Source organism: Perognathus longimembris, chromosome 11 (assembly GCF_023159225.1).
Source record: "Perognathus longimembris pacificus isolate PPM17 chromosome 11, ASM2315922v1, whole genome shotgun sequence".
Taxonomy (NCBI): Eukaryota; Metazoa; Chordata; class Mammalia; order Rodentia; family Heteromyidae; genus Perognathus; species Perognathus longimembris.
In genome coordinates, this window is record NC_063171.1 from 52,359,526 (window position 1) to 52,386,074 (window position 26,549).

General features: G+C 38.0%; 1 protein-coding gene across 6 annotated transcripts in view; it reads right to left on the reverse strand.

Annotated features, from left to right (window-relative positions):
- Rps6kc1 (ribosomal protein S6 kinase C1) overlaps positions 1–26,549 on the reverse strand; it is a 139,941-nt gene that overhangs the window by 15,292 nt on the left and 98,100 nt on the right. For 5 of the 6 annotated variants that reach the window (XM_048356705.1, XM_048356703.1, XM_048356709.1 and 2 more), the window contains 4 exons: positions 26,153–26,200; positions 24,686–24,818; positions 11,488–13,068; positions 11,127–11,216 (listed from right to left, as the gene is read on the reverse strand). In XM_048356705.1, the coding sequence (XP_048212662.1) occupies positions 11,127–11,216; positions 11,488–13,068; positions 24,686–24,818; positions 26,153–26,200 (1,852 nt within the window). The remainder of the gene's footprint in view (positions 1–11,126; positions 11,217–11,487; positions 13,069–24,685; positions 24,819–26,152; positions 26,201–26,549) is intronic. The other variant, XM_048356704.1, reaches the window with a different exon arrangement.

The following is a 26,549-nucleotide window of genomic DNA, read 5'->3' on the forward strand; positions in this document are numbered from 1 at the left end:
GGGCAGCAGTACAAGGGTTTGAACACAGAACCTTGAGTCTGATAGGCAGGTGGACTACCACTTGAGCCATACTCCTAGCCCTTCAGAATTTTTCTTAGAATTCACATACAGAAAAATTCTATTTTATCGGTGGGGTTGGGAAAGATGGGAAAGGACAATGAAAAGGGTGACATCAATCAAGAGTCACTGCACTTATAAGCTGATTTGTTGAACTGAAATGCATTTGTACAACTTAAAGTATTTTAAATAAAAATAGAGAAAACCCCTACTTTAATGTAGAACAATTATTTAAATATTTCTCCAAACTGTTTTCCTTAACTTTAAAAATACAGAATCCCAGCAGCTTCACTTTTTTTTTTTTTACTCTCCATAAATCTCAACAACAAAAAAGCAGGAGCTATTGCAAATTGTTTAAGTAACACTCCAGTAAGCCAACATTTGGAAGCTTGCTTATTTGTCACCCAAATTTCAGGATATGGACCAATTCTAAAATTGCAGTCCTCATACGTCAAAATAATATCAGCAGTAAATGTACTTTGTGATACAATTGTTTTTTCTTTAACTAGCAAAAAGATGACTTTAAATATCTGATTTTAAGGATTCCAAGACTCTTTTTGGAAAAGAAATACATGTAACATTATCTTTCAGAATCAAAGAGATATTGCTGATGAAGCTCAAAGGTATTTGGGTAAGCCTTAAATCAAGCACCACATACACTTTTACAGTATCAAGACAAAGCTGGTGTATCTAAATTTTCCATAAATTCTCCAAAGTACAATAAAACTTAAAATTCTGTTACAACTGGTCAAGAATTTGCTAATTCTTTCAAGGGAGCAAGGCTTCATTCACGGACTTAGACAAGAGTAAAGAAAGGTAGTTTAACCACAAAATGTAATCTGACACTAGTGACACACATGAACCAAGGAAAAGAACATCTTTTCTCTACACAGAGCAGCCCATGTCAGCCAGAGCTCTGAGCATTAGCGCCGTGTTCCTCTATGGACAATCTTTCCCTGCAGCATCTGTTGCTAATTGAAAGGGACTAGAATTACAAAATCCTTGTCAATTTTTCTCACCAGCTCTTGCTGTGTATAAAGATTTTCTATGCAGGAGCTAAGCATTAGTCTTCCACTACAGCTGATGACTAAAAAGCAAAGAGAAAGAAATGCCAAAGAAAGCAATTTTTTATGTGTGTGTTCAACAATATAGAGAACTAAACTGTGAAAAGCTAAGCATGCCTTTTGTTAGCTCAGTAAATTACCATTCTATAAATACAACTATTCACCTATAAAGGTCTATTAGTGTCCTAGTTACCCAATTGTATATGTCTTGTTTGGGTCGTCTCCTTTTGATATAAAACTTCAAAAGTAACTGTCAATATTACACCAATTATGTCTTTATTTCTGGCTTGTAGGCACAGTTCCTAGGACACAGGAGGTATTTAATACACGTTTGTTGAATAACTATACCAATCTTGGGTTTTATAGCTCTATTCATTTATGGCATTCAAAGCATCTTCAAAGGCCTCATCATATTTGTTTTAAGTCCCATTGAGCATATGCATCTCCATAGCACAATTACTGCCCCTGGTGCTACAATGTGCTACAGCTGAAAAAAGACAGGATTGGGAAGTAGCTCCAGCTTTTCCCTGTCCAAGCACCATTCATAAAATGTGCTAGATTTACAACCTGACAGGATAGCTGGTGGGCTGGTGAGATCATCAGTTCCAGTTATGAATATTTCTTAGGCTGGATGTGGTGGTTCACTCCTATAATCTCAGAAGCTGGGACTGTGAGTTCAAAGTCAGCCTGAGTTACACAATAAAACCTGCCTCAAAAAATTAATAATAATAAATTATTTTAAACATTATAAATACTTCATAGTACAGGACAACTGTACTACCTAGCTTTACCCCAGATTGCTTTTATTTAGACAACTTTTTTTTTTTTACCTTCGTGGAACTCAGGGCCTGAGCACTGCCTCTGGCTTCTTTTTGCTCAAGGCTAGCACTCTACCACTTGAGCCACAGTGCCACTTCTGGCTTTTTCCATATATATGGTGCTGAGGAATCGAACCCAGGGCTTCATGTATACGAGACAAGCACTCTACCACTAAGCCATATTCCCAGCCCCTGAACAACTTTTTAAGTCCCCCCCAAACAACACAAAATGCTATGACTACCTGCAAAGCTAAAAGCTAAATCAATGATAAAAATACAATTTCTTTCTTTTTTATTTGCAGAGGTAGGGCCAAGTGTATCCTTCATAAGCCTTCTACCACCAAACTATACAGAGTACATAAAATTATCTTGCTTCTAGATTTGGATTCTCTATATTTAGAAAATTATTCAAGTTTCAAGCTCTTCCAGTTGAAGAGTTTGAAATCACACAACTATTCACGGAGATGCTGTATGTGAAATAAGTTAATTTGGACCAAAGACATTTATTTGCCTAAGGTCTCACAATATCTCTAAGGAAGGCAATCTGAAATCTCAGGGTTACAGGATTATTTAGAGCCTAGGAATTCCATTTCTTAGCCCATGCTTTCAAATGGGCATCTTGTTCCCTTTTTCTAAAGTATTTGAGAAAATGATGGCTGCCCAATTATATATTATCTATTCCCTGAGTTCTCTAACATGTACTCAATTGCTTATTCAAATGCCATATTTGTCAAGCAGGATATATGAGCAGTTGAAAGTTCTCCAAGCCACATTAACTAATGAGCATATTATCCTGGGAAGACTGGTGTCAGGGACTGACATCTTCCAGAGAGAGAAGTCTGCAGTGTTCAGACTTGCTCTCATCCCAGTGGCACAAGGTGAGGGAGATGTGATACAGTAACACCCTGCACACACTCATTCTCTTGGCTCTCGCCTTGCCTCCTGCCACTGCCTGCTTATTAATGCAGTTGCTTTTCAGGTAACTTAATTACCTGCACCCCTGGACCTGATGTCTGGTGGAGAATTGGACATGAACAGAGATTACACTCCGTTTGTTCAGGTAGGCGTGGCAAAATACCGAGCTCTCCTCTTCTTCCCCTCCACCCCCAGCTCTGAATTTCTTGTTGTCGTGGTGACCTGGCAACCATGTTCTGAGCTTTCCTGCAATGATCTGTACAACTTGGGTCAAAACTCCTTGATTTCACTTGATTCAGCACTCCAGGGCCAAGCATTACTTGTTCAAGGGAGTTTATAGCTATTACCAAACCCTTTTCTTGGGAGATCAAATAAGAAACAGATAACTACTGTATGGCTTCTGGTTGACTGAATATAATTGTAATTCTGAGCTCTACACAATCTTTCCTCCTTTCCCTCTATATTTCTAGAAAGAAAACAACCCTGTATGTTCCATTTTCCATTGATCATATCACAACAATTCCATTCTGAATAGCCATCAGGTGTCACAGTATTACCCAACCAAAGCCATTAAAACTGATTGATGAGAAAAAGGCTAACTGAAAATTGTGAGAATGACAGGAGGCGCAGCTTTCTCTGCAGCTCGGCTGCCATGCTAGGCAAGCAGAGAGCAACATGCACTGCTATTAAAGGAACTTCAGGAATCCAATTTGCCTTTTCATCATTAATTTTTGAAAACCTTAGCATTTTTAAATGTTTATCTGAAAGAAATATTTTTGAAAGATTGCTTAGGAGTGAGCCCTTGTTTATCACATAGAGATTCAACCAGCTAAGACTTTATAGAAACTGATGACTTGATGAAAACGGCTGCCTGATTGCTCTAGAACTTAATATTTAAGATTTAGCACAGTATCTTCCTTGATAAATATTAGAAGCAAAGCTAGTTTAGTTTGCTGGCAATACCAAAAGTAAATTCAGACATCAAAAAGCAAAAAACATTACTCTGACTCTGCTATTACTTAGAACTCCTAAATCTCTAGTCTCATGGTCCTCTTCTGAAAATGGCATTTGCATCAGATCATAAGAAGATGTGGCATAAATAAAAGGTTAAAATTAACATCCTTTAAAAAAAAAAAAACACCTTGAGATAATCCCTTGCTATTGTTTGAATCTTAAATGTCTCCCAACAAGGGCTGAGAATGTGGCCTAGTGGCAAGAGTGCTTGCCTCGTATACATGAAGCCCTGAGTTCGATTCTTCAGCACCACATATATAGAAAATGGCCAGAAGTGGCACAGTGGCTCAAGTGGCAGAGTGTTAGCCTTGAGCAAAAAGAAGCCAGGGACAGTGCTCAGGCCCTGAGTTCAAGGCCCAGGACTGGCAAAGAAAAACAAATTAAATGTCTCCCAACAGCCCATGTATTAAAGGTTTGGTCCCAGTTTGGTCCTATCAAGGGACAGTGAAAGTAGAAAACCGGGGTGTAGGGGTAGATCTTTTCATCATGGTACCATGCCTTTGAGAGGAGTCATGGGACCCTAGCCCTTCCTTCTTTCTCCTTTAGCTCCCCAGTCATAAGGTAGGTGGTTTGTTCTACCACACACTCCCACCATGGTGTACTTTTCTGCCACAGGCCCAAGTAACAGGGTCAACCACTCACCACCTGGAACCTCCAACACTGTGAACCAAAATAAGCCTTCTTTCTCTATAAACTGATTAGTTCACGTAGCTGTTATACTGATAGAAAGCAGACCAACACGGCTCTCCCCCACAAATTACCTACCCAATCAAGTAATATTGAGCAATGTATAGAGAAACTGTATTTCAACACTTCTGTATGAAAACATTATCCATTTATCATCCCTATAAATTCTCTGATTCTAACAGCTGAGGAATTTCTTCTCCTGGATCATTCACTGAGATGAAAAATGACAGGGGTGGATCTCTACTGTCCCCATCTTATTCTCACCAGTAGAGGCAAATCACTTTCTGGCCTGATAGAAGAGGTGTGGTTTCACAACATATCTATTTCAACATTGAGTGGTCATAACCCACATGTCAAGGTGACACACCAACAGTCAGGGCTCCAGGATACATCCTACCTAGGAATGGACCCCAGGGCTCTACACTCTCACATCCCCTTAAGACACTCTTCAATTTTCTTCGCATCAGAGAATTCTCTATAAAATTTCCACTGTTTTACAGCAAGCTTGACAGTTTCACTGGCTTTCCTTTAGAAGAAATACATTTACTTTTATGATGATAAGAACTAAAGGCAAAGGATTAAATATACTTACTAATCAAAGAAAACATTAAAATGGAAGATTTAATGTTGAAGTTTTGCTTAAGGGTAAATCAAACAAAGAGTTACTGTTTAAAGTCAGGCCCAATGGCTCAAACCTCTAATTCTAGATACTGGGGAGGCAGAGATTGAAGGATCACAGTTCAAGCCTACTTGGACATAAAAGTTCATGAGGCTCTATCTCAATTAATAGCTGAGGGCAGTCATGTATGCCTGTCATTCCAGTGATGAAGGGAAACACAAATGGAGGAAGACTGTAGTCCGAACCAGACTGAGCATAAAGAGACTCTATCCTGAAAGTAACTACACAAAAAGGGATTGGCAGAATGGCTCAAATGGTAGAGCACTTGCTCAGCAAATGCTTCCACAAAAAAAAAAAAAAAAAAAGATTGTTGGTATACCACAAATACTTTTCTATTTTTATGTCTACAACACCATTTGTTTGTTTTTCTTCTTTCCTCTTTAAAAAAAAAGACTACACCAAAACTACACTCATACTGTTTATGATATTATTTCAAAACATACACCTACATTTATTTTCCCATCTAATTTAAATTCTCAAAGTGGAATTGTTCATACTTGCTGAAATTATCCAAGATAAATTCTCAGATCTAAATAATTCTTCTTCAAGCAATTTGGTTTGTTAGAAATGTTAACATTCAACTTTCACTGACTTCTTTCTCTAAATGAAAATATTTTCCATAAATTTGTCATCTAAGTGAATATAAGAATACTCAAAAAGTCATCCTCAAAATAAAATAATTATTTTAACTCTACTAGTGTTAGAAGAGAGAGCACTATTTCTCCTCAGGTGGAAAAATTCTTGCCTTACTAAGAGGAACTTCAATTATGACTACATTTTATATAAGTTAGATGTCATATGATCTGACACTGGTGATTTTGTTTATACCCAACCAATCTATCTTACTGTTACATTAAAGCCCAGAAAATATTAAATAACATGTTCAAGATCATAGGGTAAGTTACTGTTTGATTGGGGGTAAATATCCAGGTAATTCTCCATGTTATCTAATTATTCTAAATCTTAAACTTCTCATGGTCTCAAGATATTTTAAACTACTCATGATCTGAGTCTTACCTCTAATGATCAAATACCTATCATACACAGCACTGAGTGGAAATCATGTTTATGGAGAAGAATAGGGAAAACGATCCCCCAACATATTCATGGCTTATTTAACGATAAAGTCAGGATACAATAGCAAAAGACTGTAGTAAATGTCATGCTCTAAAGCTGAATTTTGCAGATACTTTTCAGCATGATTTTCTTATGTTTCACTTTTCATCGTCAGCTGTGAGCTGTTTCCAAGTGTGAAATCGCCTAACAGAGGAAGCAAAGCTGTCATTTGACATCTGGGAGCGTGGAGATCGGGCTACAGTGAAAAGCATTTTGGACTTCTTCAATTTACACACATATTCACCTATAAATTCTCCAGTCTAGAAAGTAGTCAACAAAAAATATCAACATCCATGTTAAGTAATTAAAACCAAAAGCTCATAATGGGATGGAAAATAAAAGTGAAGAACACACTGATAGGACATTGCATCAACTTGTTTAAGACTAGAATGGGAAACATAAGTAACAATATTAGCATAATAACAAACATAAACAATTCTACTCACTTGTGGTAGATTGCATATTGAACTTTCAACTATAGTCATTTTATTTTATATGGGTTCTATTTCTAGTTGCTTTTTATGATGAGAATCAAGACTGTTAAGAAAAAAATACCAATAGGTAAAGAAAAAAATACCAATAGGTAAAGAAAACACTACTCTCCTAACATCCTAGTTCTCCATTGTATCTAAAAAGCTACAGCAAAAATTAATTCTACACTATCCAAAATAAAGCATATAAAATCCTTTGTCTACAAAATTTCTGTCTATACAAATAGAAATAAAATCAGAGAAGCTCCACGGAAATGCTGTGGAGATTAACCAGCATGCCTCACTTTTTGTTCCCTAATCTCTCACAGTGGAAGATGGAAAGACCTTAAGACCTATCTGTGATTCTCCCAGTAAAGCATGGGCCAGTCTCCTTACATGGAAGTGGGACAGTGTCATAAGTACATTGTCATGCTATCCACTGTAGTCCTACTTTGGGGACCATTTTCTGTGTTTTTTCAAACCTGAACTCCACTCTATCTGTGGTATAAAAGGAACCCATTTACCATGAATGCTGTTTATTTAAAATAAAACCTTTCTAGAGAACCATCCTTGATAATCTAAGGATACAAAGTGAGCCTAAAAGGAATGGATTCGACTTTGAAAACAGGACTGGGTTTGATCAGTGAATTCGTATTCTCAAGACCCTCTTGATGGCTTTGCAGCTGCAGCCATTTATGTGCTGGCTTTCTCACAGATGTGGACAGAGAAAGCTCCGTGGTTTTTATCTTTTTGTTGTTGGATTTGTTTTCTTCAATATTAAAAAGGGCAACTTTTAAAGAAAGTTCTTCGTGTTGTTGTAGAAACGTGACGTTTGGACTTCCTTGATAGTATACATGGTTGAAATGGCTATGACTTTTAAAAATCTAGGATCACAAAGTTGGCAGAAACTAGTCTTAAATAACAGAAGGTGATCATTTGCATTTCAAAATTTATCTATCTTGCTTTTCCCCTCAATTAGACCAAAACATGTTGATTCACAGGTTTCTGTGTGTGTTTTTTTTTCTGTTTTAAACTTATTTATAGAGCAGAATAATGGCCCCCCTGCTAGCTTGGCATTTGCTCAAGTTTCTGTCCATGTAAATCGAATCTGTTACTGGAAAATTTTCTCAAAATATAAAGGCACATCATCCACAAGATGAAAAGATACACTGCTGATATTATAAAGTACAGGGCAGGTGAATACTGTTTTCAGGACAAATATGTGATAAGGATTCCCAGGAGAGATGAGTGGTAAGGGAAGGGGATCCATGCTGTTTAAACAGAAGTGAAACCTTCTCATCATAATCTTATGACAACTTTACTTTCTAATGAAACATGAACTGCTTAATATGCTTTAGGGTTAGTAGCACAATGTTAAGATTACAGTAGGGAAATGGGAAGACAGAGGATACAGGGAGTGGGGGAGGAGGAATTACTTCAACTCATGACATTTTAAAGATAAATCAAAAGAGGGCTCAGTACTCTATTACTGATTTGTGAGTTTCAAACACTGGGAAAAATAGCACATTACCACTACTTTGAAAAGAAATACCTACTTACAGTTTTTATCAGCAGCACTGTTAATCAGTTTTAAGAAAAGTAATAATTCTTAAATTTGTGTTCCAATTCCCTAGCAAGGGAAGAAAGTATAGAGGCTTAACTGAGTTCTCTGATTATGTTTGAGATCACCTACATTATAATATAGCATTATTGTTCTGTTAAGGTCATTACTGGGTTCGTTTCATCTCATTACTATTTTCAAGGATTGGAAAAACTTTCTATATAGTTTAATGTGTGCAAAAATACTTTTAACACTTGTACAACTAGCAAAGCTTGAAGCTGCAATTCTTTTTATGCAAACAATCATAGGCCTCAAAGAGAGGCTAAGGAAGTCTACAGTATTCAGGGGATTCTTGGGTTTTGGTTGTTTTTGTTTTGTTTTCAAATGCTAGTGAAGGACAACCTGGAAGAGGCCCACAGGGGGGGAAAAAAATCTATTAGTGGCACACTGCCACCTGCTGGTGAATTATGAGAATTGAGATTTCTGGGAAAAGATGCTTAAAAATAAGGACTCAGAAACTGATCTGAATTCATTATTTCAGTACATAAAACTGAAAGTGAATGGGTGAATGTATTAAAGTTTGCAAATGCCAAGATGCTATGAGTATTAAACAACACTTCTAGAGATTAAAGGAAAATACTGTAACAGAATGTTAAAATACCATGTTACAGATAGCTTTACAATATAATCTAACAATAAAAAATAGAAAGCAAGGAGACAATTTATAAACAAGTAACCCATATATATTTGGGGTTTTTTTCCTGTGACTTACTCTGCTCTTTAGGCTCCATACAAAATCACTTCCAAAGTGGTTTCACTGTAAGTATTTTTGTTATCCCATTAACTATACACCACACTAACAAAGTTTCAAAAGAAACAGCATCAAATTATCTATCTGGAAAAATAATTAAGGTGTGCTCTGTAGCTCTAGGAAGAAATTAATCCAAACAGTACTAATTTTGGAAAAGGAAGAGGAAAGAAGTAAATGTGATAATACTGAATTCCCAAACTGTTGGGGATTTTTTCAAAGTTTTAGGGGTATTTGTTATTCTTCATATAAAAGTAATTCTTAACAATAAAGATTTGAACATAAACAAAAAAACCCTTTTAATCCTAATTACACAGTGCTAACAAGGATAGCATCAATACACTAGCTAGCTAGTAAGCACTAAATACTGTATTAAAACCAAGGAAATCATAGGAACACAATCAACTGGGAACTCATATGAAAGCCAGAGGAGCAATGAGGTAAAGCACTGTGGTCACCCAAACCAAACAAGTGCTAGGCAAAAAGAGAACAGACAGGGTTTACATATAGTGCATCTGCCCTAGTGACAGAAAGGATATAAATCAGCACATATGTTAAAGCTACCTAAAATTGTCAACAAAGAATCTAATCAACACAGACACAAATCTTTAATTTAAAAAAATACAGTAAGAGAACCTGTTGTGTTAAACATTTTGTCTAAACAGTCTATTTTAAAACAAGGAAAACTTGTTTCCTAATTTTCTTAAATACAGACAAAACTTTCAAAAATGTGTTTTAAAATGACAGATTAGCTAACCATTCAAGTCACATTGTATTTTTAAAAATCCACATTTTAGGGCTGGGGATATGGCCTAGTGGCAAGAGAGCTTGCCTCGTATACATGAGGCCCTGGGTTCGATTCCCCAGCACCACATATACAGAAAACGGCCAGAAGTGGCGCTGTGGCTCAAGTGGCAGAGTGCTAGCCTTGAGCAAAAAGAAGCCAGGGACAGTGCTCAGGCCCTGAGTCCAAGCCCCAGGACCGGCCAAAAAAAAAAAAAAATCCACATTTTATCCACTCTTAGCCTTAAGATTTTACCCTTTAGCCACATCTCCTAAATCTTTTTTTTTTTTTTTTTTTTTTTTTTTTTTTTGCCGGTCCTAGGCTTTGGACTCAGGGCCTGAGCACTGTCCCTGGCTTCTCTTTGCTCAAGGCTAGCACTCTGCCACTTGAGCCACAGCGCCACTGCTGGGCCATTTTCTATATATGTGGTACTGGGGATTCGAACCTAGGGCTTCATGTATATGAGACAAACACTCTTGCCAATAGGCCATATTCCCAGCCCCACATCTCCTAAATCTTAGTAAAGATATTTATTTGAAGGTCCTTCTGAACACTAAGTTAAGACATTTTAAAGAACTCATTGTAGCTTTTCAGGCATGCCTAAGTGTGTTTTTTTGTTTTTTTTTTAAAGCAATCAAGGGCTGGGACTGTGGCTTAGTGGTAGAGTGCTTGCCTTGCATGCATGAAGCCCTGGATTCAATTCCTCAGCACCACATAAACAGAAAAAAGCTGGAAGTGGCACTGTGGCTTAAATGGTGGAGTGCTAGCCTTGAGCAAGAAGAAGCCAGGGACAGGCCCTGAGTTCAAGGCCCAGGACTGGCCAAAAAAAAAAAAAAAAAAAAAAGGGAGGAGGAGGAGGAAGAGGGAGGAGGAGGAGGAGGAGGAGGAGGAGGAGGAGGAGGAGGAGGAGGAGGAGGAGGAGGAGGAGGAGGAGGAGGAGGAGGAGAAGAAGAAGAAGAAATAATCAATATATACACATATACACCTAAGGATTAAATGATGGCTTTACCCCCGATATTCTTTTTTGAAAGGTGGAAGGAACAAGCAAACCCAGCACATGTGTGGACTGCTGGTGGAAAATGCAACTTGTATGAAGAAATGAGAACTGCCGAAGCACTTTTCCAAGTGAAACATTTTAGGAGATTGTGCTAACCTGGGGCACAGTACATTCTCTCTATGGCATCGCTGTCACAGGAATCTTCAACCTCACTCCACCTGCTAAAATACGTTAGCTGAATGTGTCCTAAAAACAAAACGACAGGAGAAATCAAAACATTTTTCTCTTCCATTTTCTGCAGAAGTGAACTGTAATTACTCCTTTTGTAGCTAAAAACAGTATCATTAAGAATAATGGCATCATTAAGTACTAGAAGCTATTACTGGGGGTGAATTTGCTGCACTGATAATGAAGCTCTAGACAGGAAATGAAGATACTAATTACAAGATAAAACGCCTACTCAGTTAATTGGAAGCAACAGCGAATAAAAAGAAATGCATTTGCAAAAGTTCCTGACCTCTATCATTCAATAAGATGTTGTTTGGGTTCAAATCGCGGCACACAATTCCCTCTCTATGTAAAGCATCAAGGGCTACCACCATTTCAGCCGCCCATCTTTGAATGCAGCCCTCTGGGATGTAAAATCTGGAGCTTAGTGCTAATTTTTTATCAAGGTCCTCAAAAATCTGATGGATCTCCTTGTCTCCTTCTAGTGCTAACCCACTTTCTCCCTTAGCCTCAGAGTCTCTCTGGAATAATAAAGGCGGTTTCTCTTTAGCCAGATCATCAGTTTGGTCTGTAAACAGCAATACTTCTTCTGTTTTTAAAGTGTCTGTGTTTGCATTATGTTCATTAGCACCTGAGAGTGAACTAGAAATAGAGAATAAGCTTTCTTCCGTGACATCTGTAGTTACTGCTGACTCCATTGCTCCAAATTCCTGAAACTTAGGATCTGAGCTGTGTAACAGAGATGTGTCTCCTGAACTCTTACAATCCATAGCTGCTGTAAACAATGCCCCCAGGTCCTCCTGTGCATAGTGTTTCTCTGCTATATTGTAGGATTTAGCTCTAGAGGAATCATTCGGCTCCTCAGTGCCTTGTTCTTCCTGGGCTTGCTGTTGTTTCGTACTGAGCCTAAGGCATAACACGTCAGGGGCTTCTAGCAGTTTACTTTCTATTCTGCCTACGTTGGTCTGTGAAAACTTCGTAGGTCCCACTGCTGAAGCTTCATTTGTTGGCTCCAGTTCACCAGGTAGATTTACAAGAAGATCAGGCCTTCCTTCCTCAGTACCACTGACATCATCAAAGGCAGCATCTTTAAACGAAATAACAGGGACTGAGTCATCTGAGCCCCTGCTAATGGTGTCCTGAGCTTTAAACTCTACCTTGCTTTCACTAGGACTAAAACTGGAAGTGCTATCTCCATCTGGAAGGGCAAAAAATGGCTTCAAAGGTTCTGATTTTAGACTGTACAGTTTTTCTCCAAAATCAAGCCCCAAGAGTTCACTTGCACTATCCTTACTGTCTATCCTAAAGAATTCCATGGGGCTATTTTTCAATCTACTGAGGGAATCCGATGTTCTTGGAGAAAAAACTGCTTCTGAGTCTTCGTCTCCAGGGAAGAACTTCAGCTGAGAGCTGGGGCTGTCACTGTCAGCCGCAAGCATGGCAGGGAATCTCTGAACAGCTCCGGTGTCAGCACTATCTCCCTCAGTCTTCATGAAAGGCTCCTCATTCAAAGACCCGGGATCAATCTTTTCTTGTCCATATTCATTGCATAACGTTAAATAACTAGTAGTGCATTCTTCCTCAGAACTGGAACCTGAATCTGGCCATTTTGGAGAGCTGTCTTGCCCATCATCTTCCTGATTGCTATCATCTTGAGAACTCAGGGTAAGACTAGCCTTCAAAGGCAGAGCTTTAAGCAGGTTCCCCCCTTCACTTCCTCTGGACTCAAAGCTGCTGCTGTCCTGAGGGCTAGAAGTTGGCTGTTGAAGGTAAACTTTAGTAGGTGTGGATTTTTTCACTTCCTTGATGTCAAAGCTTTCTTCAGTTCTTCTATTTAGATATTTACTGATATATGACCAGAGTTTACCACCTGTAAACAAGTATAACAAGAAAAAATATTAAGATCCACAAATTGGCAGTTACTTAATTGAGCTACTAGAAAAGTAACATATTCTAATAACTAACCAAAAAAAAATCAATGATACTCAATATCAAATATGCTATAAGCATATTTAATATAATGTGAGGTTATTTTTAAATTTCATTATCACTAATCTTCTTTTTAAAGAAAATTCCAAAATACTAGTATAAAATCTCATAGCTAAAATCTTGCTTCAAGATAAATATTAGTCTCAGAAACATCTGATTATGATCTGGTCTGCTTATGTGAAAACTGGTCAAGTAAAAATATATGTGCTATTTAAAATATGTCCTACAGTAGGGGGAAAAAAAATCAGTATTATTCTTTTCTGAAAATGCCCGGTGCAGAACTGGGGGAGAAATTTGGCATCTAGTATGTAATTATGCTTTTACAAGTGGACTTTTAAAACTATTATATTGGTTATATAACTAGTAATTGCCATGTTTTATTTTATATTAACCATTAAAAATTCAGAACTGCCACATGGCCCATGCCTATAAACCTAGCTACTCAGGAAGCTGAGATCTGAGGTTCATAGTTTGAAGTTAGCCCATAAAGGGAAGTCCGTGAGACTGTTATCTTCAATTAACCATCAAAAAATTGGAAGTGGACCTGTGGCTCAAAGTAGTAAAGCACTAGCCTTGAGCAAAAAAGCTCAGTAACAGCACTCAGGTGTCTCTCTCTCTCTATTTATCTATCTCTCCCCTCCTTCTCTCTCACACACACAAACACACATCAGACTTAAGCTAGGTATCAGTGATTCATGCCTATAATCCTAGCTACTTAGGAGGCTGAAATTCTAAGGAACGTAGTTTGAAGGCAGCCTGGGTAGAAAAGTCCAAGAGACTCATCTCCTCCAAAATAATCACACACACACACACACACACACACACACACACACACACAGAGAGAGCAAGGCTGGAGGTGGGGCTCAAGTGGTAGAGCATCAGATGAGAAAGCTAAGCCCTTAGCTTAAACCCAAATACCACAAAAATAATTTTCTGAAAGACCTCAGGATTAAGCTAGAACGGTGGCTCATACCTATAATCATAGCTACTCAGTAGGCTCACAGTTCAAGACCACCCCAAGCAAAATGATGAATCCCCACATACATGTCTCAACCAGTAAAAATCTGAAAACAGTGATATGTGCCTGTCATTCTAGCAGTGCAGAAAATGTGAAAAGGAGACTCATGGTCCGAAGTAAAGTTAGCAAGACCCAACTTCAGAAACAGAAATATAAGCAAAAGGGCTGAAGCTCAAAAGGTAGAATGCCAGGCTAATTTAACATGCATAAGACTCTAAATTCAATCCTCAGTGCCACTAAAAAGAAATGAGAAAAATCTACCTCAGAATTAGAGTGGGTTTTTTGTTTGTTTATTTGTTTGCAAAAGAGAAGCCCTACCCATAGTGATTAAAAGATTAAAAACAGTTATTAATCTAAGAACTGATATACTAGAGTCATGGCTCATGGGTAGAGCACCCCTTAGCAAGTACAATTCCCTGAGTTCTGATCCAACAGTCACTGTTGGAAGCATACTTTGTGCAGACAGAGCTGTAACATCCCCAACACAGGAAACTAAAACTAAAGTGCTAAAAACAAATTCTCACATTCACATAAGAAGGCAATTTTGTCAGAACACTGTTCATGTTACTAAAAATCATAAACTCTAGTGGCTAAATCTTAAGAAAAAATAATCACTAGCAGTCAACAGCATTTATACACTATAATAAAATATTTATTTCTATTTCACATTTCATTTCAAGGAATTCAGTAAATACATAAAGTACCTTATACTGTGCTTAGCAAGAATAAATGCCTGATAAAGGGTAACTGTCACATTCATCCTAGGACTCTCATACATCTCTTTCTGTCAATGATCTAGTTAACAGTTGTATAGATATAACTTTTCCCTTTCATTTTTTATAGTTAACACTTTTTGCCCTCTATAAACACTGTTTCATATCTCCCTGTATTCAAGCTTAATGTTTAAGGATTCATATATGACTTTCAAACTTACAAAAGGAGCTGTATATTGATTTCCATTGTGTCTAATCAATAAGCACACTATTCTTACGACAAATGCCCATACTGTGGCACTCTTAACAATAATGCTGGAACCCAAAGCCAAGAGCTTTAAGCAATCCAAATAAAATGGCATTTGTGAGTTTCAGTTCTCCTGGAGTATAGCTGCTCTAAGGAAAGAACAAAGTCTTTTCCTGGTTTTATGTCTCTGTTAATAGTGTGCCATATACAATACAAATTCAGCTTGTTACATGAGATGATAACTCACCACAAAGCAGACGGCATCTGTATCTGGAATCTGTAATCTGGAGATATCAAGAAATTGTGCCTAGGTGCTGGGAATATGGCCTAATGGCAAGAGTGCTTGCCTCGTATGCATGCAGCTCTTTGTTTGATTCCTCAGCACCACATATATAGAAAAAGCCAGAAGTGGTGCTGTGGCTCAAGTGGTAGAGTGCTAGCCTTGAGCAAAAAAGAAGCGAGGGACAGTGCTCAGGTCCTGAGTCCAAGGCCCAAGAAAGAAAGAAAGAGAGAGAGAGAGAGAGAGAGAGAGAGAGAGAGAGAGAGAGAGAGAGAGAGAGAGAGAAAGAAAGAAAGAAAGAAAGAAAGAAAGAAAGAAAGAAAGAAAGAAAGAAAGAAAGACAGAAAGACAGAAAGAAAAGAAACTTCACCTTTTTAAATAAAAAAAGAAAAATTGTGCTTAATAAAGTTCTAGGAGAAGCTTCATTTATTGTTAGGCCACATCTACTTGGAATCTAAATCTCCCTGTACTTTATTTTTGTCTTCCAAATCACTTCTTCCTGACTTCAAAATCTGGCCTGAAAGATTTGGACCAAATTTGAGATTATTTTCTTTCCCTTGCTTCTCCTATACTTGACAAGTGTGTATCATGTCTCTCCCAAGCACCCTTCTTAATTCCTTTGGACACTGTCCTGCTTGGGAAAACACAATAGCCACAGAGGTCCCTGCAGTACCACCTCTATGCTATAATTGTTGCCTAGTGAGCCTTCCACTGTAGCATAGACCTCATCCCAGCATTTCTCCATTCAAGAACTCAAATCCTCTCGACCTACTATACCATGTACCGACTCCATAGGGCACTTGAGCCCTCAGTGACACAGCATCCACTTCTGGCTAGGTCTTCTCCCCTGCTCCACGTAAACTCAACTTCCCTCATATGGCTAACCACTTAAGATGTTTCCCCTGTTTGTCAAAACCCACCCATCTTGGGAGGTCCTTCAGAATTTGCTCTCTGCACTCATTGAATGTATTTCATGGCATCTCTAAATCCTCTTCTGATAGTTACATCATCCTATTTCATGTTAGTATTACTCTTATGCCTTTATTATCTGTCTTACCAGACAGCAAGGTCTCAACACCTGCAGGCAATGTATCTAGCATATAAAATAAGATACTACATAAATATTTATTAACCCAAATTACAAAAAGATCACATCCTTATGAACTTTTACAAAACCTTTCAATGAAAAGGGCCTATATGTACTAAATATATCACTGGAGAGGGCATACTTTCTTCCTACTTTAGAAATAATAAATGGTCTTCTTTTAAAATATTCAAAAAATACTTAAAAGGAAAACAGAAAGACAAAAACAACCATTACCCATAATCCCATCACCCAATGATCACATTATTAAACTATTGCTACAGTTATTTTTAGGCTTTGTATTCAAAATTAATATAAACACTTTCCAATTTTTTTTTTTTTTGGCAGTAAGTTTAAACTCAGGGACTCGTGCTTGCAAGGCAGGCATTCTACCACTTTAGTCATGCCTTCCTTTATTTTTTTGTTTCATTTTTCAGATAAGGCTTTGCAATTTTTTTTTTATTTTTTTTTGGGGGCCAGTCCTGGGGCTTGGACTCAGGCCCTGAGCACTGTCCCTGGCTTCTTCTTGCTCAAGGCTAGCACTCTGCCTCTTGAGCCACAGCGCCCCTTCTGGCCATTTTGTGTATATGTGGTGCTGGGGAATCGAACTCAGGGCCTCATGTATACGAGGCAAGCACTCTTGCCACTAGGCCATATCCCCAGCCCAGGGCTTTGCAATTTTTGCCCTGGGTAAACCTCAGATGGTCCTCCCACCTCAGTATCTCTTATAGCTGGATTATGTAAACTAATACACTAGGCTTGCTAACTGAGATGGAATCCCACCAACTTTCTTCCCAGGCTGGCCTAAACCACGTTCCTCCTGATTTCTGCTTCCTAGATAGCTCGGATTACAGGTGTGTGCCACCATCTTGCCACACATTTTCTAATTTTTATAAGGAAAAAAGAAAGAGCTTAAATGTCGACATAATATATTCATTTATAGATAGAATGATGTACTTAAATGTTTCTCTGTTGGACATTAAGTTTTCCCTGGTCTTTTTTTTTTTTTTTTTTTTTTTTTTGGCCAGTCCTGGGGCTTAGACTCAGGGCCTGAGCACTGTCCCTGGCTTCTTTTTGCTCAAGGCTAGCACTCTGCCACTTGAGCCGCAGCGCCACTTCTGGCCATTTTCTGTATATGTGGTGCTGGGGAATCGAACCCAGGGCCTCATATATACGAGGCAGGCACTCTTGCCACTAGGCCATATCCCCAGCCCCTAGTCTTTTACTATTATAATTAAAAATAAATATTTGTGAGTAGTTGTCATCTTTGATTATTTTATCAGGACAGACTCCCAGACATAAAAGTACTGAATCAAGAAGCAGGAACTAAATTTTTAATGCTTTGGCTAAGTGCTGCTCTCTGGCTTTACCAGTAACCACTTCTACAAGGGTCACTTTATAGAAACTGCCCACCTTAGGCATTACCAAGTTTAGCAATCTGAGTACTCAAATATAGCATCCTAGATAATTTCCATTGTTTTTAGTATTAGATTAAATTATGAAGTATAATTGCTGGAGTTCCCTGTATAGAATCTGTTTCCAGCCCAAACAAGTACTTTAACAAGAATCATAAAATGGTACTCAAGAGGAAAACACTTGTTTTAGCAATTCAACATTCTCTGCTGGATGCCCAGCCAAGTTTAATGCTCAAATCAGAGCTACAGAAACAAAATTTTGGTCATGTTACATCCTTTTTCTTTTTTTTCAGTTACAAAATCATGAAAGCCATACAACCCACAACAACACATTACTTGTCCTGGATTTTCTCACCCATCAAAACTGGATAGATTTTTTACTTTTTCAGAATTAAGATTGGGAGCTGGGGATATGGCCTAGTGGCGAGAGAGCTTGCCTCGTATACATGAGGCCCTGGGTTCGATTCCCCAGCACCACATATACAGAAAACGGCCAGAAGTGGCGCTGTGGCTCAAGTGGCAGAGTGCTAGCCTTGAGCAAAAAGGAAGCCAGGGACGGTGCTCAGGCCCTGAGTCCAAGGCCCAGGACTGGCCAAAAAAAAAAAAACAGAATTAAGATTATATCTAACAATACAAATGCCAATATTATTATTGTAACAATAATCATATTAACTTAAAAACTATTATTGCTAAACTAGAAAATATTCAAATTACATAAAATATAATTTTAACACTCTAACAATATAAAATGATTCTTTCTTGGCCTATCTTAAACTATGAAAAAAAATATAATTCAAAAAAACTCCCTCAACTAATTTTGATTTACTGGTGTTCTACAAAATTGTACAGTAAATGTGTTCATTTCCTTCACCAGATTTAGAACTTAAATTTAATTCAAAAACTGCTAGAGCAATGATAAGTCATCTTGACCCCAAAATTCCATTTTAACATATCTGTCCTATAAATAATTTTTAAGAATAAAATAAAATAATGGGCTTGGAAAGTGGCTAAGTGGTAGAGTGTTTGCCTAGCATGCACGAAGCCCTAGGATTGATTTCTCAATACCACATAAACAGAAAGGGCCAGAAGTGGTGCTGTAGCTCAAGTGGTAGCTTGTGCTTTGCTCAAGTGATAGCCTTGAGCAAAAGAAGCGCAGGGACCATGCCCAGGCCCCTGAGTTCAAGCCCCAACACTGGCAAAAAAAAAAAAAAAATAGGAAAGAGAGAGAGAGAGGGAGGGAGAGAGAGAGAGAGAGAGAGAGAGAGAGAGAGAGAGAGAGAGAGAGAGAGAGAGAGAGAGAGAACAACAACACTACGGAGCTAGGAATGTGGCTTAATGATAAAATGCTCATCTAGTATGCATAAAGCCCTGGGTTCAATTCCTCAGTACCACATAAACAGATAGGGCCAGAAGTGGTGCTGTGGCTCAAGTGGTAGAGTGCTAGCCTTGATCAAAGGAAGCTCAGGGACAGTGCCCAAGCTCTGAGTTCAAGCCCTAGGACTGGCAAAAAATAAAAATAAAATATATAAAAATGCATGAAGATATGTACATATACCTACTAGAAACAATTTAGACACCAATTAATAGGAGAGTAGCTAAATCATAGTAAACCTGCACAAATGCTTTGTGTCTACTCCAAAGTGCCATGGCAAAATTTGCAAATACATGAGGCTTACCATGCACCAAGCACCTGTAAGCAACTAACGTCCCCATCACAGTTGAGGAAGCAGAGAAACAGAAACATTAAGAAATACTTGAGTGCTTAAGGTCGCACAACAAATAGTGGTAAGCCAACACTCACACTCATAGATTGGCTACACAGTACTTTGTTCACTACTTTTTTTTATAAGCATACAAGTTATAAGCATATAAGTTGGGGGGGGAGGGGCTAGATGATATTTCCCTTGGTTATAAGACATTCCAAACAATCTCACCCGCTCTATTACTCTCCCTTCCCCTCTTCTAAAACATCAGCCCTAGGTCTCATGGGTCTATTTTCACAGATGCAAACACCTACTTTAACCGTATTCATCCTCTTCCATCTCCTGGTTTGTCTAACTCCCTCTCATGAGTACCACCCTCCAACAACGTGTGTTTCTCTTTCCCCACCACTGGACCTCACCTTTTTCAACAGTTGTCAATAAGGTTCTTTACATTGTTTTGTATATAATATATTTCAAAAATTTTCACCTTCTATCTTTTTCCCTTTCCCCTTCCCATCTTCCTAAGTAATACCTTAATTAGATTCATATTCTGTTTATCCTAGAAACATGGTGTGTGTGTGTGAGTTGAGTATGTGCGCGGGCGCGAGTGTGCATGCGTGTGCACATGTACACTGTTCACCTAATTCATCAGTTTTGGGGTACTTCGGTTGACTCATTGGCTATTGAGAATACTGTCACAATAAACATAGGTAATGCAGGTATTGTTTGGGTAAACTGATTTATCTCCGTCAGATACATGTCTAATAGTAGTCTGGTAAGGGAGACCTATTATTTTTAGTTCACAATCTTAGCTTTTAAATGCTACATGATACTGCCCCTCTCACTATAGACTTGTAAATTTGTAAGATCAGTTGAGCAAAGCATACTTCTGGCTAAGATGATACAAGGTGAAAACAAATATGTAAGACTCATTTACATATTTCAAAAAACAAACATGAAGGAACGTAAGTTTCTGCATAAAAAACCTTTGGAAGACAATAAACTATTAAGAATGCTTGTATCTGGGGCATAAGACTAGGCATTGGAGTGACTAGGGAAGAAGAATTTTTGCTGTTTATATAGTTTTATGTCATTTGAGATTATTTGCTTAGTGATTAGTTTTATAATGAAAACAATAGTTAACTAGAAGAGCACCTTAATAGCTTGAAAAGAAATCCTTTGCATGCCTTTACATGCACATGGCCATGCTTTTGTGACCACCATCCTCTTATTTGGTCTTGTCTTTTCTCAAACTGGCTCAATATTCAACAGTGATACACTGAGGACCTTCCACGTACCACACATTCTGCAAATATTAGGAGAACAATGAGGGGCATTATAGAATCCTCAACTATACAGAGTTAAGCATTCATAGCCTTGACTCAACAAATTTTGTGCCCCATCTCTCTCAAAGAGTCAAAAACAGATATCCACTAGAAAGAATAATAAACATTTTAGACTGCTCCCAAAATTTTGTGTTACTACTTCCATTTCCAACTCACAAAATGGAATCCTTGATTTTTCTTTCTAAATCTAGTCTTCCTCCCACAGCTTAACAAATGAGCCCAAAACCTTGAAGTCATTCAAAGCTGAAGAAAATCAATTTTACCTTAAAAATACATTTTTATTCTAATGACCATTCCTCATCACCCAACTATTAACACCACTATGGTTTAAGGTATCTCCCCATAGGTTCACGTGTTCGCAGTGTGGCCCCAGTGTGGAGATACTCAGAGGTGGTAGACCTTTAACAGTGGCACCTAGTATCAAGTCATCAGTTACTGGAGCATGTCCTCAGAGGGGATTAATGTACTTCGCACAGGGACCCCAGCCACTCTAAGGCTTTCTGTCTCCCAATATAATCTCACTCTCCCACTCCTATTCCCCATGAAGTCCTCACCAGAGCCAGCAGTTTCTAGCCATGGCCTTGAACCTTTAGAACTATAAGCCAAATAAGCCACTTTTCCTTCAAGTACTAGCCTTAAGATATTTTGTTATAGCAACAGAAAGTATGCTAACACAAACACCAAGGTACCATTGTCTTCATTTGGACTGCTGCACAACCTCTAAGCTGGTCTCCCTGCTTTTGCCTTTGGTCTTCTATCTTCTGTTCTCCACAAGTAGCTAGAGTGATCTCTATGCTGTCACTACTTTGCTCCACATCCCCCCATGGCTTCCCATCTAATTCAGAATAACAGGCAAGTTGTTAAGGAGCCTGTGAGATCAACATGGTTTACTGCCAGTCTCCTCACTTCCTGAAGCTCACTTCTACCACTCTTCTTATTATGCCCCAGCCATACCCATCCAATCACTCCCTATACATACCCCAGACTGACTGTCTGTGGCCTTGATTACCTGCTTCTCTCTTGCCAAGACAGTCTTTCCTCACAAACCCACATTGTTCCTTCTCTCACTACATGTCTCTGGTCCTATGCCTCTTTTTCAATAAGGTGACCATTTTATTAAAATGAAAGGTCCCCTCCCCCCCAATCCCTTTCACATTCCTTCTTTCTTTTTCTCTAAAGCATGAATCTCCATCTGACACACATTTATGGAGGTATTTGCCTATTTTCTATCCCACTTATGAACTATAATGTGAGCTCCATGCAGGCAACTTCTGTTTTCTTCACTGCACAGAACTATGCCTACTTTCTCCCCCACCCCCTTCTAGTGGAATTAAAAACAGAAGGAAAATGCCCCCAAGATATTCCTAAATCATAAAAAATTCTGTAGGTAGTAAAAAGCTAAAGCTACAAATTGTAAGTGTGCAAGCATTTGTATTAAGGAGAAAGTAGCTGTTTCAGTAATAAATGAAATACCATCACTGCTGAAGGCACCCAAGGCACCTGAATGAAAGCTCAAGTCCTTCTGTGCTTTACAAGGCTCTGCCAGCCTCTCCAGTGACCTGCTACACCACTTCTTCCCTCTCCTGCTGCACCTCAACCAAACGCTCTCCTTCCTTGTTCATCAAATATTCCAAGTTTGTTTTCACACTGATCCTTCAACCTGGCCTACATTCAAAGGGTTCTTTCTTTTGCTACTTCAGAATACCATCTCCAAGAGGGCTCCTTGACCATTTAATCTAAAGCAGCACTCACTGTTATCTATTATATCTCCCTGAATTAAAGATCAATATAGCTCCTATTAGGACCCAATATCGACTTTTTGTTTGTTTCTGCTTGAACTCCACAAGAACTTAAATTCCAAAAGTGTAAGATATTTTCCTGTCTTATTCACCTGAAATAGAATCTGTTTAACAACTTTGTGGAATTGTAAGTGAATTGAAAGTTTTTATTTGCACTATAATTTCCTATCTGTGTATTACAAACTTTTCTAAAAGAAACAGACACATGAATGAAACAGTCAAAAGAAAATTCCTCCCAAGTTTAAATAATCCTGAAGAAATCTAGTGGTCAAGTGACCACTCAAAGGTCTATGTGGTCAACAGCAAAGAGAGGGAGACCAGGTAAAGATGGCTTAAGCAGTGGAAAACTTGACTTTCAGACATTGTAAAACTGTTCCATAGTATTAAAGCAAAACCAACTCGTAAGTCAGCTCTAAGAGAAAGAAAGTTCTAAAGAAAGTTGGGAAGATGGCAGAAGAAAAAGTAAAGTAGAACTTGGAGAAAGAGGAGGAAAATGCAGCTACAAATAACAAAGATAAGCTAGGATTGAAAATTTGCCACAGATAATCTCCAACATGAATAATCCACACTGGGTAATAGAATATTGACTATAATTACATTCATCCTACTGACCTTGTTCTAAATTATTATGGATTATTACTACGCAAGTTATTTTGTTCCACACCAGAGGTGGCTGTATTTCGCTATCAGATGACATGACCTCTAATTCAATAATGTCTGTAATGCACTGGTATCCTCAGATAAAAGCTGTCTATAATGTCTGAACAAAGGTGAATTAGTTATCCAATTCACACACACAATTAACTCTCTTAATACCTGTGAGACCATGGAGCCCCTTCTGAATTTCCTATTAAATACTGCATATGGAGGTCTTCCCTCCATCTGTAGTTATCTTGTGCTGTACTTTACAATAAACAATATTAATAGTTTATTGCCCCCATCAAAATTCTTACATTAGTTATCATAAGAGACCTCATTCCAGAAAGCAATGACTCCTTTTCCTGGGAAAATGTATTACATTCAGATGTCATGCCTATTAGTAAAGCATGAGAATATTTTATTCCCAGTACTACAAAATACAAAAATGCCTTCATGAAACATGAAAAATAATTCACTTTTCCCTTATTTTAGAAATACTTCTAAAACTCCAAGAGTCAATGTATATAAGTGAGTTTATATACATATATGTGCACGTACACACACACACACACACACACACACATACATATGCAGTATATAGTCATTCTTAATAAAATTCAAACACTAACGGGCCAGCCCAAATCAAAACATAGTATTTTTGGCCACCTGTTCCCTCTGCTAGGGAACTGAAATTTCACAAACAGTTTGAAGGCAGAGCCCTGTGCCTCTGCTTTGTACCCATATGTGATGCCAATGGCTGTATTCATAAAAACTCAGATCAGAATAACTAGGTAATATCAAATGTTAAGCAAACACCCTCACCATCAATGAAAAGGAGATAATTAATTAATTCTTCAGGGGATGCTTTTCATTTTAGTCATCTAAAATAAATGTATCTTTTTAGCAAAGAACAGAGAACAAAATAAAATCCCTCAAATGAAATCTAGCTCTCTCAGCATGCATTCACATTAAAGTTCTCATTAGAATACTAGATGATATCTATGAGGAAGTAGGAAGGACAATCGAAGAATACTAAGTCCTATGAAACCTGCTATCAACTGGGCTTTCCTTTGCCCTCACAGCTCAAAGTAGGGACACAGAAGGGAGAAATAAGAAAAAAGTTCCTTAGGTGGGTTTCACATATTTTATGAGCTTATGAAATGACAGAAGAATGGATACAGCAACACTGTGGAAACTGGAAAGAGAAGCAGGTGATGTTCTTCTCTTCATAAACAATCTAAACCATAAACCAACCTTCTGCATGCTGCAGCACAAGAAATACAGACTCCTCAGAGATGATGTACTTGTGCAGACACACCATGTTGGGCACACAGCGGGGGATGATGGTCTTTCTGTTCCTGCTGTATTCACTGCTTTTCCTTAGACCCTGACAGAGAACAAAAAGGTCAGTTGTACCCTCAGTTGCCTTTGGAGCCTGCTGTGCTCTGTGTTTATCAACCAAACTAATCTATCCGAGTTACTCCAGGCTTCAGAGAAACCACTCATCTGCTGCTCTATGCCCCTCAGTCCCTGGAGGCTCTGCTGATGGCATCTGGCGTGAATCCAGAGAACGGAAGATGCCACAAAGCTGCCATTAAAATCAATTACGTGGGTCAGTGTTTTTATTAGAGATGCTCTCAAACTAAGTCATCAGGATGACACACAGTTATTTCTCTGTGACCTTTTAAGTTTTATTTTACTTAAGTACATCTTTAGAGCAGGAAACGTTGTGTGATCCCTTAAAATTCCTGAGACATAAAAGATATCTCTAGATTAAAACAACTTTAAAACACTATTCCAGATTCTGGATTATTTATAATCTTCTCCAAAAAACAAGCTATATGAATTCTCTGAGTCACTTCCTGGTTTTTAAATCTGGGGAAGTAACAATAGTCTTAAAGACAAATGTGGTTCAGTACCTGTCAGTATAACCTACTGCCATGTCTTATCAACAAAATAGAAAACCTCAGAAAAAGAAATATGAAATTCATCAAGTCACCTTCTAGATGCTATGGAAATACTTAAATCAGGATATTTTTAGCATATGCATTATCATAACCCATCCTAAGAACAATTTCCAAGTTATGAAATTGAGAATTTTTTCTTATTTAGTTATGAATTAAAATTAAATTTATATCACCAGAGAATGTAGAGAATACTTCTCCCCAAATATCTGTAACAAAATTTTATTTCTTACAAATCAAATATAAGATTGTTTGTCATCGTTATAAGTTATGCAAATTGTACTTGAGGTGTGTTTAAATCATACACTACACATTTAAACAGCATAAAACTGCACTTTTATTTATCCAAATTATTTCATCTTTTTTAACGTATGGTACAGCATGTTTATCAACTGTGATGGAAAGGGAGATAGCCACAAACCTAAAAGAGCATTCAAAACACCCACGCAATAATATTAAATACCTTTCCTCTCAAAAGCATCACTTGAAAGTAGATTTTAAATCACTAAAAATAAATATTCTACTTACTTTTTTTGTTTTTTTTTTTTTTTTTTTTGGCCAGTCCTGGGCCTTGGACTCAGGGCCTGAGCACTGTCCCTGGCTTCTTCCCGCTCAAGGCTAGCACTCTGCCACTTGAGCCACAGCGCCGCTTCTGGCCGTTTTCTGTATATGTGGTGCTGGGGAATCGAACCTAGGGCCTCGTGTATCCGAGGCAGGCACTCTTGCCACTAGGCTATATCCCCAGCCCTCTACTTACTTTTAAAATGAATGTCTGGTCTGTCCTTGTGTCCATTACAAGTAAAACCTACATAAAACATATAGGAAATAATTTAATGATAATACAATTAAATACTGACTCTTGGCATTTGGGAACTAAGAGTTGAATTAACCTCTCTCCAAATTATTAGCATCTGGATAGATTTCTTAGAATCTATTATTAGAACCAAAATTGTCTTCAAAAACACACTATGATATCCCTTTCTTGAAATGCCATAGTTTAGAAATGTTACTGTTTTCTAGATACATTTTAAATGTATTTCTGAAAGTAAAGGAAATGTTTCATACAAAGAATATTTCCTCATGGAACATACAGTGTGAAGAAGTAACAAAAACAAATTGCTCAAGTCCCAACTTCCTAAAACTCTTACTTTAGT